Source organism: Molothrus aeneus, chromosome 3 (genome assembly GCF_037042795.1).
Source record: "Molothrus aeneus isolate 106 chromosome 3, BPBGC_Maene_1.0, whole genome shotgun sequence".
NCBI lineage: Eukaryota > Metazoa > Chordata > Aves > Passeriformes > Icteridae > Molothrus > Molothrus aeneus.
Window position 1 is genome coordinate 40,397,334 of NC_089648.1, and position 12,349 is coordinate 40,409,682.

General features: G+C 37.3%; 1 protein-coding gene across 2 annotated transcripts in view; it reads left to right on the top strand.

Moving 5' to 3' along the window:
• The window catches only part of TTC13 (tetratricopeptide repeat domain 13), a 38,881-nt gene extending 27,901 nt beyond the window's left edge, over positions 1-10,980 (top strand). Inside the window, exons 18-23 of one of the 2 annotated variants that reach the window (XM_066546741.1) lie at positions 2,284-2,393; positions 3,724-3,859; positions 4,539-4,618; positions 5,748-5,826; positions 7,336-7,415; positions 10,815-10,980. In XM_066546741.1, the coding sequence (XP_066402838.1) occupies positions 2,284-2,393; positions 3,724-3,859; positions 4,539-4,618; positions 5,748-5,826; positions 7,336-7,415; positions 10,815-10,938 (609 nt within the window). In that variant the 3' untranslated portion in view covers positions 10,939-10,980. The remainder of the gene's footprint in view (positions 1-2,283; positions 2,394-3,723; positions 3,860-4,538; positions 4,619-5,747; positions 5,827-7,335; positions 7,416-10,814) is intronic. The other variant, XM_066546742.1, reaches the window with a different exon arrangement.
• The last annotated feature ends 1,369 nt before the right edge of the window (positions 10,981-12,349 follow it).

Genomic DNA, 12,349 nt, shown 5'->3' on the forward strand with positions numbered 1-12,349 from the left:
TAAATTACAGAAAAAGTTTAATATATGGTAAAAAACGTAAAATGTGTTCTGGAAGATATTTAGTTCCTCAAAATAAAACCATTGTATATAAACTTGAAAAGAGTAACTGGAAATTCTAGCTCAGGTTACTCCAAATCTGGATATATAGGGTTGGATCTTCCCTTTGGTATGTGTGAATGGGTGATGTATATTTGAAATCCTTGGCCTAACTGTGAACTGGTAACAAAATAATGGGAAACCAAAATGTTAAGTGTAATTCTTTGAAACCAACCTTCTCAACCCAAGAGGCTTTGTGGTCAGATCTGCCAGAGTGGGCTCACTCTGTGCCTGTGCAAGAGGAAGGAGAAAAATTGATTGATGTGCCTGTAGGATTAGGAATACGGAAACTCTTTTTACTTTTAGGTTCATTGATATAGCTCAGTACGTGATGGGGCTGGCACAGGGAAGTGGGGGAGTAGTTGATCTTTGTGACTGACAGCTAAAATGAAATCCTGGATAACATTTTTGAGTTTAGGATGACTTGCCAAAAAAGGAGTGGGAAACTTGCAGGTTTTATTCCTCCTGCTGGTGGTCTTTGTAAAAAGGCTTTGGATATATGACCTGCAAAATGATTTATACTCTTATCTTAACTTGAGTAGTAAGTCTTGAGCTGGGTTTAAGTAAAAGTTGTTCCCCCCTAGCCCCCCCCCCCGCCCCTCCAAATTAATCTGGGGTGGGGTTGGGGAAACAAAGTTACAAAGTATGTCTTTTTAAAGGATTGTACAGGATTTTAATCAGAGCAGAATAAAATTTGGGAAGAAACCATTATGCTAAATAGAGACAAATTCTTTACTTTCTTATCTTGTGTGTCCACATTGGAATTTTGTATCTAAGCAAAGCAGCTGGGTTGCCATAGAGCAGAAATCTCTGAAGCTGCCTTGCTGCTGCTCCTGACAGACTGTCTGGGTTTGGATGAGTTCTTGATATTAGTGCTCGCTCATGCACTGCAATTATCTTTGCAGGAGCTATGTGGTTTAAGCACTACGTTTTTCTCTGGGTTTTAAAATGTGTTGTGAATATATGTTCTTTGAAGACACCCCAATTTAAGAGGCCCTTTTTATAGTACTGTCTTGTTCTTGGCTTTGAAACATGAAGCCAGGTGGATACAAACTGAACCTTAACAAAGCTTTCGCTGAAGAAGTAGTAGATGTTGGGGTGGGCAGCTAAGTGTTCCCTCCTGACACACAAATGTGCAAGTAGGACCCTGTAGGGCATCTATCTAATCTGGTTACTTTTGAATTGTAGGCTAGAAAAAATGCTACCAGTGGATTTTAAAAATACAGGTTACTCCAAGAAAGTGATGAAAATATATAAACCCAGTGGACTGTACATTTATTATTTCAAAGTAAATGTCTTAACTGGCAGCAGTTTCCATACCTGTACATTTTGGTCTGGTTTGAGTTTCATGCGTCCCATTCCAGACTGTATCAAAGTGGAATGCTGTCTCATTAGAGACTTTTTGTTCCTTAAAATAAATGCAGATTCTCTTGAAACAAAACACCCTAGATCACAGGTTTTGGGTTAATACAAATGACTGCATGAGTAAACACTAGTCCATACTAGTTTCATTAGTGCCTATGTAAAATTAATGTCTTTCTGATAGCGATGTAATTTGGTTATTTGGGTAGCTGGCAAATGCTGTATGTGGAAAGCTGGGATTTTGGCTTTACTTAAATGCAGTTCTGCCTGATTTATACAACTGTATGGCTACAGTGTTAGTCTTAGATAATGTAGCTTTGTAAAATTCTTAAACCTAGAGATATTTTCCCTCTGATGAGAATAAACATCAATTGAAACTGGATCACAGTTAAGAAACTGTTGCTTTGAGTTTTATTCTGGAATTCACACTTTGACTAATGCAGCCACTTCTTAGTGTAAACATAAAATGGGGTCTCAGATTCCTGCTTTTCCATTTACATGGTTGCACCAAAAGGTTGCCATCAACAACATGCAACTTGGGGACAAATCTGTACAACTTGAACTGCTTTGTACAGTGGCTTTTCATAAACAGCACATTTTATTCACTATTTAATTATAAAGTTGAATGCCACTGTGCCTCATTCAGTATTTATGGTTTCCATTCAGAAGGAAATAAAGGATGAATGAAATAATGTCACTGACAGTAACTTTTTTCTGTTCTGTAAGTTGTCTATATTCATTTCTACTCCATTTATTTTATGTGCTTCAAAGCAATAGGTAGGCAGCCTCTGCTACCTCTAATATTACTTTTTTTTCTTTTGAAAGCAGTTTAACAGTAAAACCAGAGATGGGTTCACTGTGAACACAAAAGTTCCCAGCCTGAAGGATCAAGGGAAAGAATATGATGGATTCACAATTACAATAACAGGAGATAAGTATGTTCACTGTTTTCAAGGGTTAGGGTACATTAAGCAGTGATGAACTATTAGCAATTAAATGTCTGAAATGCCATTTCTGTTCACATAAAGTGGGTTTTGTTTTTCACTAGTGGCATTTTTGTAAATAACTGAAGTTTATTCATTTGAGGGCTTGATTCCTGTTGTGTTTTCAACAAAAAGGGAATTTAGATAACACTGATGGAACTGAGTTGATTCTCAAACATACAGCACAAAAGTGATAAGAGACCTTGTTTTCAGCTTAGACTATAAAATGCCTAAAGGAGAAAAATATCAATTACCTCAGTCTTTATACATATCAAAATGCATTTCTTCTTGTGAGACTTTGTCTTTTGTGTTGACTGAGAAGTCCTGAATGGAAGGGAAATTTCTGTGATCTAAGAATAAAAGACACTGTCTTCTATTTGAGATTTTGACTTATTTATGTTTGAGATGTTTGCAGACCTTCTATCTGCAAGTGAAAATTTAAATAATACCTGAATGTGTGAGAATACAGTTAGGAGGTTTTGGGTCACTCTCTGGATGAGACAGTAAATGTCTCACTTTATGGATTCTGATTCCTTGTCTTTCTGAAAGTGAGCAAATTGAAGCTCAGAAGCACTGTCAATCTATTAAGTAAAGAGTTTATTAAAAAAAGTTAAATTCTATGCATTGGGATTTTTCCCAGAATTTATGCGCTTTCAATGAGTGGCATGGAATCCAAACTTCCCTACTAAAATATTAATGTATCTCTTGTTTTTTTATTTTACATTCTAAATTACAGGCTTATATATGATGAAAGGGCATTAAATATAGGGCCTCACTCTTTTGAGGAAAACATTTTGTTGTCAGTAAATAGCCTAACTTTGTTCTGGACAAACTTCGTTCAGTGTCATTCAGTCTGTTTTGATCCATAGTTGGTAACTGCTTTATACCAAAACAATCCTGTTAGAAATGAAGAAAACTACATTCAACATTCTATACAAAAATCCTAAGTCCATGAAGATATTTTAAAATTTCATATTTCTTATTTTTTGCCCACAATTCAAGTGAAACACTAATGCTTGTCAGGTGTTCTTCAATGTAAATACTTCATCTGTGATTAGGTAGCAGTCTTTATGCATTCTTTAAAACTTAGGATTGATGTAGCATTTTTTATTCAGTGATTTTTGGGGATTTTTAATTAAATGGGAAGTAATGCACATGCTTAAGGAAGATGATAGGGAAAAGGTGATGTGTAACTGTAGTAGATTTGTAATTTAGCCTGAATATGCATCAAGTTCTGTTCAAAAAATGTCTTACCTCCTTTTCTTTTTCATTTGCTCAACAGAGTGGGGAACATACTATTTTCAGTAGAAACTCAGACGACAGAAGAAAGAACACAGCTGTATCATGCAGAAATAGATGCACTATATAAGGATCTAACAGCTAAAGGAAAAATTCTAATTCTGTCTGCAGAGCTGGGGGTAAAGCTGTTCAAGCAATTATTAATTCCTTAAAAAAGCCTTTTATGTTTTTATACTCTCTGTTTAATAGTCCCAGTTGTAACAGTTTTTGACAGAGTTCATAGGTAATAAAGTTACTTAAACTCAGTTATGACAAGTACCGTAAGAAGTTGCTGTCATTCGATCTGTTGTTTTAAAATTTGCTGGGCTTTGCCTGCAGTACTAGGGAGTGTCCAGGCAAGGTCTCAGTATTGCAGTGTGTTCTGGTTGTTTCTTATTCTTCTCATGGGCCTGTGTTCACCTTTGCCATCATCCCTGTAAGTACTGTTGAGGGTTTGGCTCACGGTGGTTACATATAAGATGAGTAACATGAATTCGTGAGAAGCTCTAGAATTGGGTTTGTGTTGATTTTATGTGCTAGGACAGTCTGACTACATATGAGCTTTTTCTTTTTCATCCTTTAATAGATGTATAGATGAACTGTGTTTCACCTAAATGTTAAAGATACAACAAAGTAGTTTGTTCAAGCTTCTGCTAATCAGACTTCAGTTTCATTATTTGACATTTTCACATTGGAAAATGGCTCTTAAAATGGTTCTTAAAAATACTTGTGGTAATGTATGACTTTGCAATGTATATCTTTGTAAGGTATTACCTGGCTATTAAATTATCTTTAATTCATGCTTTTTTCTTCTCTTAGGAAGTAGATGCTGTTTGCAACTTGATCCTGTCACTAGTTTATTACTTCTATAATTTAATGCCGCTTTCAAGAGGATCCAGGTTAGTGTTGGTATTCATCATCTCTGTTACCTTTGTTGCCTGCTGTACGATGTCCATGCCTTGCAGTATCTTAATGTATTTTTTAATATTAATATTATTTTTAATAGAGCTGTGTGCCCTTCACAGCTTTTCCTTTTGTGCTGCTGTGACAATGGGAACTGACTTGGTACTGGTTTAAATGCTAGTTTGTAATTGCTAATGGTAACTATTCATAGCTGCATGTAAATTTAAAATGATGAGTAGTCTCAGCTCACACATTGAGAAGTGTTATTTTTAAATTTTAATGCTTGGTTTTCTAATCCATATTGTGTTACACCACTGTAATTTCACTTAGGAAGTTTTTCTGAAATGTGTATTTAAAATGAAATATACTTTGGCATAACTTGCTTCAATGAAGTACACTAAAATATTATTTTAGTAAATTGTTGCAACTGTTAAGGCCACCAGATGAAACTGTTGGATAAAGTTCCATACATCACAGAACTCTTCAACTGGAATTCTAGTTTAATGCAAACCTGCTTACATGTAAGACTATTCTGAATCTCTGTTCCACAAAGCACTTAAGCACTTAACATCTTTAATCTTAGTTCTAGATACAGTTCAGTATGAAAAAAACCCTGAGATTTTGGGATTTTATAATCAGATTTTGCATTTATCTTATAGAATGTAAAAATTAGGAGACATTCTGTCTGAGATTCGCAGTTCAAAAAAAAATTAAGTTAAAAATGAAATAACTGAATAGCTTTACAGTGCCTCTAGCTCTATTGGAGTAGAGTTCATAAACTCTTCTGGGCTACAGCTGATCTTATTGGAAACAGGAGTCTACTTTGTTTTCAGCCCTGTAGAGTCTTAAGAGCTCCAAAGTCTGAAAATATGGTTCTGACTAATGTAGAAAACAGTAGTAAAACTCCATAGATTCCTAACTTTCATTCTAGTGATGTTGGATAATTACAGGGATTTCACTTTTTAAGTGTTTTGTGCTTGTTGTTTTTCCTTCTAAAATAACTGGCACAGTAATCTTTACTAGCCTTCTATGAAACAATACTGTGTTCCATTTCTTTTGTAGTCTAAAATAGAATTATGGAAAGACTTCTACTCCATTTGTTGCTTTTAATTTTATTTTTTTTAGTGTGATAGCCTATTCAGTGATCATGGGAGCACTAATGGCAAGTGGAAAAGAAGTATCAGGGAAAATCCCTAAAGGAAAGGCAAGTATCAAAATATCAAAGTGCATTAGCTCAGTCTTGATGGAGGAGATAATACTTTTAAATGTGGGGAAAGAGCTGTAAAAAGGAACAGAAGTTGCATGCTTATTTGCTGGACATGGGTCAGCTGCATGCCATCGTGTCTTGCAGCCTGAGAGAGAGAGTATTGAAAATTCCATTGCTGTTCTGACAGCTGGTGAATTTGGAGATGGCATGTGCCCTAATGTGGATTAGTCAAATTGTAGCAGTTTGGTCCAAAAGGAATTACAGATCTGTTACTGAAGCATTTCCAGTGTGCTGAGCTGCTCTTTTCAGCTTGCTTTGAGAAGGGTTCAGAGAATACTGGGGCAGAATTAGTGATTCTTCTGGTGCACAGCAGAAATTTTCTGTCTGTACTCTGAGTGTATTGTAGAGCTTTTAGGGCTTGGTTAGTAGAGGTGGATTTGCAACTTCCCCTCTGTATTCTGCTGAAGTCAAACTAAGTCCTGGTTTTTAAGTGACTCTATTTGAGTATTATACCACCTTGTTTAATAAAGGATTTCCTTTTCTTTGACACTTGGGGGTTGTTAGCTGTATTACCTTTTCAGCATGAAAGGATTGAGAACACCTCTGTCTCCTTAATGTATTGTCAAAAGAATCAGTAAAATTCCAGTAAGAATCCAAGTTGTTGAAGAAAATACCCTGCATGGATAAGTGAAGAAAGGGTGATTTTCTCTTTTGTTTTAGAAAGCCCTGAAAACAATGTACTCCTTTGAGTGCAATGAACTCTAGTAGCTTTTAAGAGCAAACAGCATTTGCTTAGCAAGCAAGAAAGCTTCTTTTCAGTACATCATTAAGCTGGTATCTTCCCCATTCTGTGGGAGTTCAAGTTAAGGTAAAACACTTCTGTGGGGTTTCTTAAGTATTTTCTTAGGACTTGATAGAGTAGTATTTTGCTGACTGATTTTATGCAGGCAAACAGTTTCAGGATTACTACTAAGCAGGATTTCTGACTTACAGGATCACTGGGGGGGATATCTTTACATTTGAGGGTTTTTCCTGAAACAGAATATGCCAGAATATGAATAAACTTGTTTTTTAGAAAAGCTTTCATGATGTGGAAGAAATGGTGGAATGAAACTGGAGTTTGTTTTTTCCCTGAGTTGTTAGAAGGGCTAATCTGGTCGCAGAGTTACGACAACGGGAATTTTCAGGCTGAAAATTCATTTGTCTGAAGTCAAAGGTGCCCAGAGTCCTGTTGTTGCCTGGCAAGTCATTCAGTAGCCATGACCAGTGTAGCTCCCAGTATTGGTTGTGTTGGGGTGTGCAAACCCACAGAGAATTTTAGTGTCTGGCTTGAATGCTTCAAACAGATGGTGAGGGACAAAGTAGTGAGGGCATAGACTGGTTTGTAAGCTTACTCCTGTCTTACCAAGAATATAGGTAGCACAGCCCTCAAAGCCCTTCCTGAAGTTAGAGAACTTAAAAATTCTGTAATTTCTTAATATTTCTTTTGTTTTCTTGAATTTTCAGCTGGTTGATTTTGAAGCCATGACAGCACCAGGGTCTGAAGCATTTACCAAAATAGCAAGGAGCTGGATGAATCTAAAAAGGTAAATCCTTTTGTTCAGATGGGGAATGGGGAAATAAAATATGAAAGACTATATGTAAAATTCAAACCTATACTAAGAAATGTTACTTAGAAATTACGAGTTTAGTAAAGGATTCAGTGTATATTTTAACACTCTTTAGGAATTGATGAGAAGATTTGCATTTACAGACACAGTAGTGTATTTCTAGTCTAACAGAGTAGTTAATAGTCTAGACATCCAGTTATGTGAGTAAGCTCTCTGAGGAAATTGTTTGGGTTAATGTTTTCTTCATTTTATCCAGTGGGTTATATCTGTCTTTTTATATTATGGCTTATCACTGGCAATGAGTGAACAAGGCAAGGGGAAATTTTTGACCCATTTTTCAAATTCTTATTTTAAATCTCTTCAGACTGTATATCCAAAGTAATTTGCTTATCCTTTAGTTCTGTTTTGATTTGGAGATTAAGTGTTTTCAAAGTAGGTAGACATTTTAAATATGGAGAATTACATTACTTAGTATAGGTGCATGACTTTTGTGCAATGCTTCAAATTTTTGATTTTCATATGAATTTATAATTTAATACTGCATAGATTGACAAGGAATTAATATTATGATTTGGGTGTATTTAATTGGTCCCCTAGTTGTTATTCCCCATACAAAATCTAAAAATCAGGCCAGACACAACACCAGTTCTAGTATGCTTCAAGTTAGGGTCAAGGCACTTAAAGAGTTCTGAGAGAATTGGCCGAGGTCCTTACAGGGCCATCTATAATCTTGGAAACATGGTGCACATCAGGGGACAGTCTTGGTTACTGCAGGAAAGGTAATCTTGAGTTCCTCTTCAAGAAAGCCAAAAGGAAGCCCAGAGAAACTGTAGGCTGGTCAGCCTCATTTTGATCCCTGGGGAAGCCATGAAGTGAGTCCTCTAGGAAAGCAGGTGACACGAAGGAAAAAGTCACAGAAAACAATCAACGTGAGCTTACCAAACATTCTGTGAGCCAATGATGGTTCTCTGTGGTAAAAACCGACTTTTGGGGATGATGAGAACAATCAATATTGTTTATTTTTATTTACTTCAGCAAGGCTCCCACAGTACTCTCATACCAAGATAGCACATTATAGTCTGGACAAAAGGACAACTAGATGGATTAAGATGATGTTTGGATAACCAGATTTAGGGGGTACTCAGCACTTTGGACCACACCTAAAATGCTGCATTCAGCTGCAGTAAAGACCATAATAGACCAGAACAAATTCAGTGTAGAGCCACCACTATGGCCAATGGTCTGGAGAACATGCCTTAACAGGAGAGAGCTGGGCTTGTTCAGCCTGGAGAAGATCAGGCTTTTATCTAAGAGCAGCTCTGCACGACCTCTGACTGTTTGGTGAGAAGACAAAAAGCAGTGTGCATGAGCTGAAACAGCATTTAGACTTGGCCTAATATTTTCTTCAGCAGACTGCCCAAAGAGGCTGTGCAGTCTCCACCCCTGGAGATTTTCTAGACTTGGCAGGATAAAGTCCTGACACCCTGATTTGACTTCTCAGTTTACCTTACTTTGAACAGGATCTTAGATCCCATACCTCCTGAGGTCTGGTCCAGCATCCTAGAGTCTGTGGAACTCTGCAGCTGCTCTTAGTGCCAGACATCTCACACCGATGTGCGTTACTTACCTTTATTATCAGGGGTTCTAAGCCTGGTAAATTTCACTAGACTATCCCTTTTCACTAGAAAATCCCTTCCTAAAGGAAGAAGGCTAATAAGATTCAAGGGCATCTTTGTAAAACTCAGGCTAAAAATCTACTTGTAAATGAGTAAAATTCAGTATTCATTAAGGAGTGACATTTCTAAACTACAGGTGTAGCAAGTTGTGGATTTTATTAGTAGTCTGCACAAATATTGAGACATGCTTGTCTTGGAAATATAAAATTATTTATGGTTCCCACAATTTTTTTCAGTAATTCTCTCAGTTATATAGTCTTCTTTATTAATCCTCTGTTCATGCTGGTTTCGGTTTTGGTTTTTTGGTTTTTTCTAAAGACATATCTTTGTTCTTGGGAGTAAAGTCAGCTTAAGACATTTCAGTGCTACCCACATGGTTCTGACTCCCTCAGCTGTACTGTTGAAACTTATGGGAATCCATGTCAAACCAGATCAGGGAAGTCATTTGTGTTAAAAATAACCTTGCCAAAACAATTTATTTTTAACCAATACCATTTTGTAGTATAGTAGAACCTAGGAAATTGCTGGGTCAAATTAGACATGTATAATAGGTGAGGAAATGAGCCAGAGTGGAGAAAATGCTAAAGTTGTCTTTGCTGAGGAAAAAAAAAAGAAATCTGAAGAACTACAGCCCAAAGGACTTGATGTAATAATATGAAGGTAATTAGCCTGAGTGGCTTATTTGTCTGTGGTAGATATGTAATAGTGGATGTGGTAAATAAGGCTGGAAGACTTAAAGCAATACATTTTTTCTTTAAATTCTGCTGCTTTGGAAAGCTCTTCTATGTAGACATTGTTTTCATTCTGTATGGTGATGGAGTAGTCGTGAAAAACAAGAGCTGTTTGTGAACAACAGATTCTGAGAATCATTGAATCATTAAGGTTGGGAAACAACTTTAAGATCATTGAGTCCAACTTCTCATCCACCACTGTGTTCACCACTAAACCATGTTCCCAAGTGCTGCATCCACACACTTTTGATGATTTCCAGGAATGGTGGTTGCACCATTTCCCTGGGCAGCTTATTCCAATGTCTTCATCCTTCCCATGAAGAAATATTTCCTAATATCCAATCTAAACCTTCCCTGGCACAGCTTGAGTCAATTTCCTCTGGTCTTGTCCCTTGTTAACCTAAGACAAGAGACCAACCCCCCTGTGGGCTACACCCTCCTTGGTGAGTGGTTGTAGAGAACAATAAGGTCATCCCTGAGCCTCCTTTTCTTCGGGCTAAACAACCCCCAGCTCCTTCAGCTGCTTCTCCTTAGACTTGTGCTCCAGACCCTTCAGCAGCTCCAGTGCCCTTCTCTGGACTCACTCCAGCGCCTCAGTGTCCTTTTTGCAATGAGGTGTCTAAAACTGGGCACAGGACTTGAGGTGTGGCCTCATCAGTGCTGAGTACAGGGGGACCATCACTGCCCTGGTCCTGCTGGCCACACTATTGCTGAGAGAGGCCAGGATGCCACTGGCCCCACTGCTGGCTCATGCTCAGCTGCTGTCAGCCAGCACCCACAGGTCCTTTTCTGCCCAGCAGCTTTCAAAGCCACTCTGCCCCAAGCCTGCATAGAGTTAATTCTTGACACAGGTCCCAAATTTGTTGGAGAAGGTGATGAGGAAAAGCCTAAGTTTACTAAGTTAATGTGTTAACTTGCAGGTAAATTATAAAACTCATTAAAAAATAACTTTTTTTTTTCTCTTTCAGTATTTCACCTTCTTACAAGAGCCTACCATCAGTATCGGAGACTTTTCCAACCCTGAGAACGATGATTGAAGTACTAAATACAGACTCATCTCATTGTCTAAAAAAAACTATAGTTGTTGTATAATTTATACAAATAAAAGGCCAAGAGGTACTGCTTTGCAAATTATTTTTGAATGACAAATTATGGTCAAAATGGTTTGATTTTATTGTTTTTTTTAATAGAACAAACTTAATTGACTATTTATCACCAGTAAAAGAAATCTTCCTGTGACCAATAATATCAAAGAGGAAAAAAGAAGTAGAACAACTACTTTTTCATATTAAGACACACTCTAACAGAAATAGTTATTCAGGGGCCAAACTGAAGAGCAGTAAGAAACTTGATCAGTTACAAACTGAACAGACTGCAGGTGAAAATTTATTTAATAAAAATAAGAAAAGTAATCTTCTTTGGAAATAACGCTATACTACTTCTCAGTGTTTTTTTCCAAAGCCTCTGCACAGAAAACTTAGAGCTCTACCACGTGTGAGTAACTGGATTATACACAGGCATTTCATGTAGTGCAGCCCAGTGAAGGAACAGATGTCAGCTTAAAAGAATGGGGTTCAGGGATACATCATTAGGAAACAAAACCAAACCAGTTACTTATTTGGAGTTAGGCTCTTGGTGAGCAAATGTCAGAAGCACAACAATCTCCCTTTCCAAGTACCCATTGATGGTGGTGGTTGGCAGAACTTATCACCAGATTGACAGGATTGCAGTATATTGGGAGCACTAGCTGATGTTCCTTGAGTTGTTTTTTGTTGGACAGACTTGGCAGCATTCTGGAAAGGCAGGTTTCCATAACCAAACCTTAATAAAGGTAAATTTGACCATCTGTCTGTTTAGTACTAATGAATATGAATTCTAAACTTTATTGATCAGAATTTCTGTAAAGGGCAAAAGTAGGTATTTTTTCACAAGTAAGGAAAAGAAGGCATGTAAGTTTTCATTAAAGGAATTGGGATGCTGTCCATTTGTGACACAGGTATTCCCAACATTTCTGTTCCTAAGTACCTTCTTCTATCCCACTAGAAATAAGCTCTGTTTGCTTCTTCTGTTTAAGAGTCTAGAAGTTTAAGAAGCCTCTACTACATTTCATTAAGGAGGAAAGGAATTGTTATTTTACTGGAAAAACAGCAGCCTGCAAAATATGCCCAACTTTTTACCTTGATTGTGTTCTAATGTGATCTTCTAAGCCCCTCTTCTAAGTTTTGTTATGCCCTGTATTATTCATTGAGAAAGGGGAATTATATTGGCATTTCACCAGACAGTCTTGGGAACTATAAAAAGGAGGGGTTTTGTTTTGGGGTTTAGACCAGAGGGAGTGGAGAAGGGGTGGTGGGGAAGGAAAAAACTACCTGGACAAACAAACCATGTACAATTGTCCTTGTCCTCATTTCTTACTCCTGTGACTGACTTTGTCCCCACTCCCTGGTGGCAGACAAAAGAGATTAATGGGAGATCACGGGAGGGTTGGGGTAATGTCTGTTAC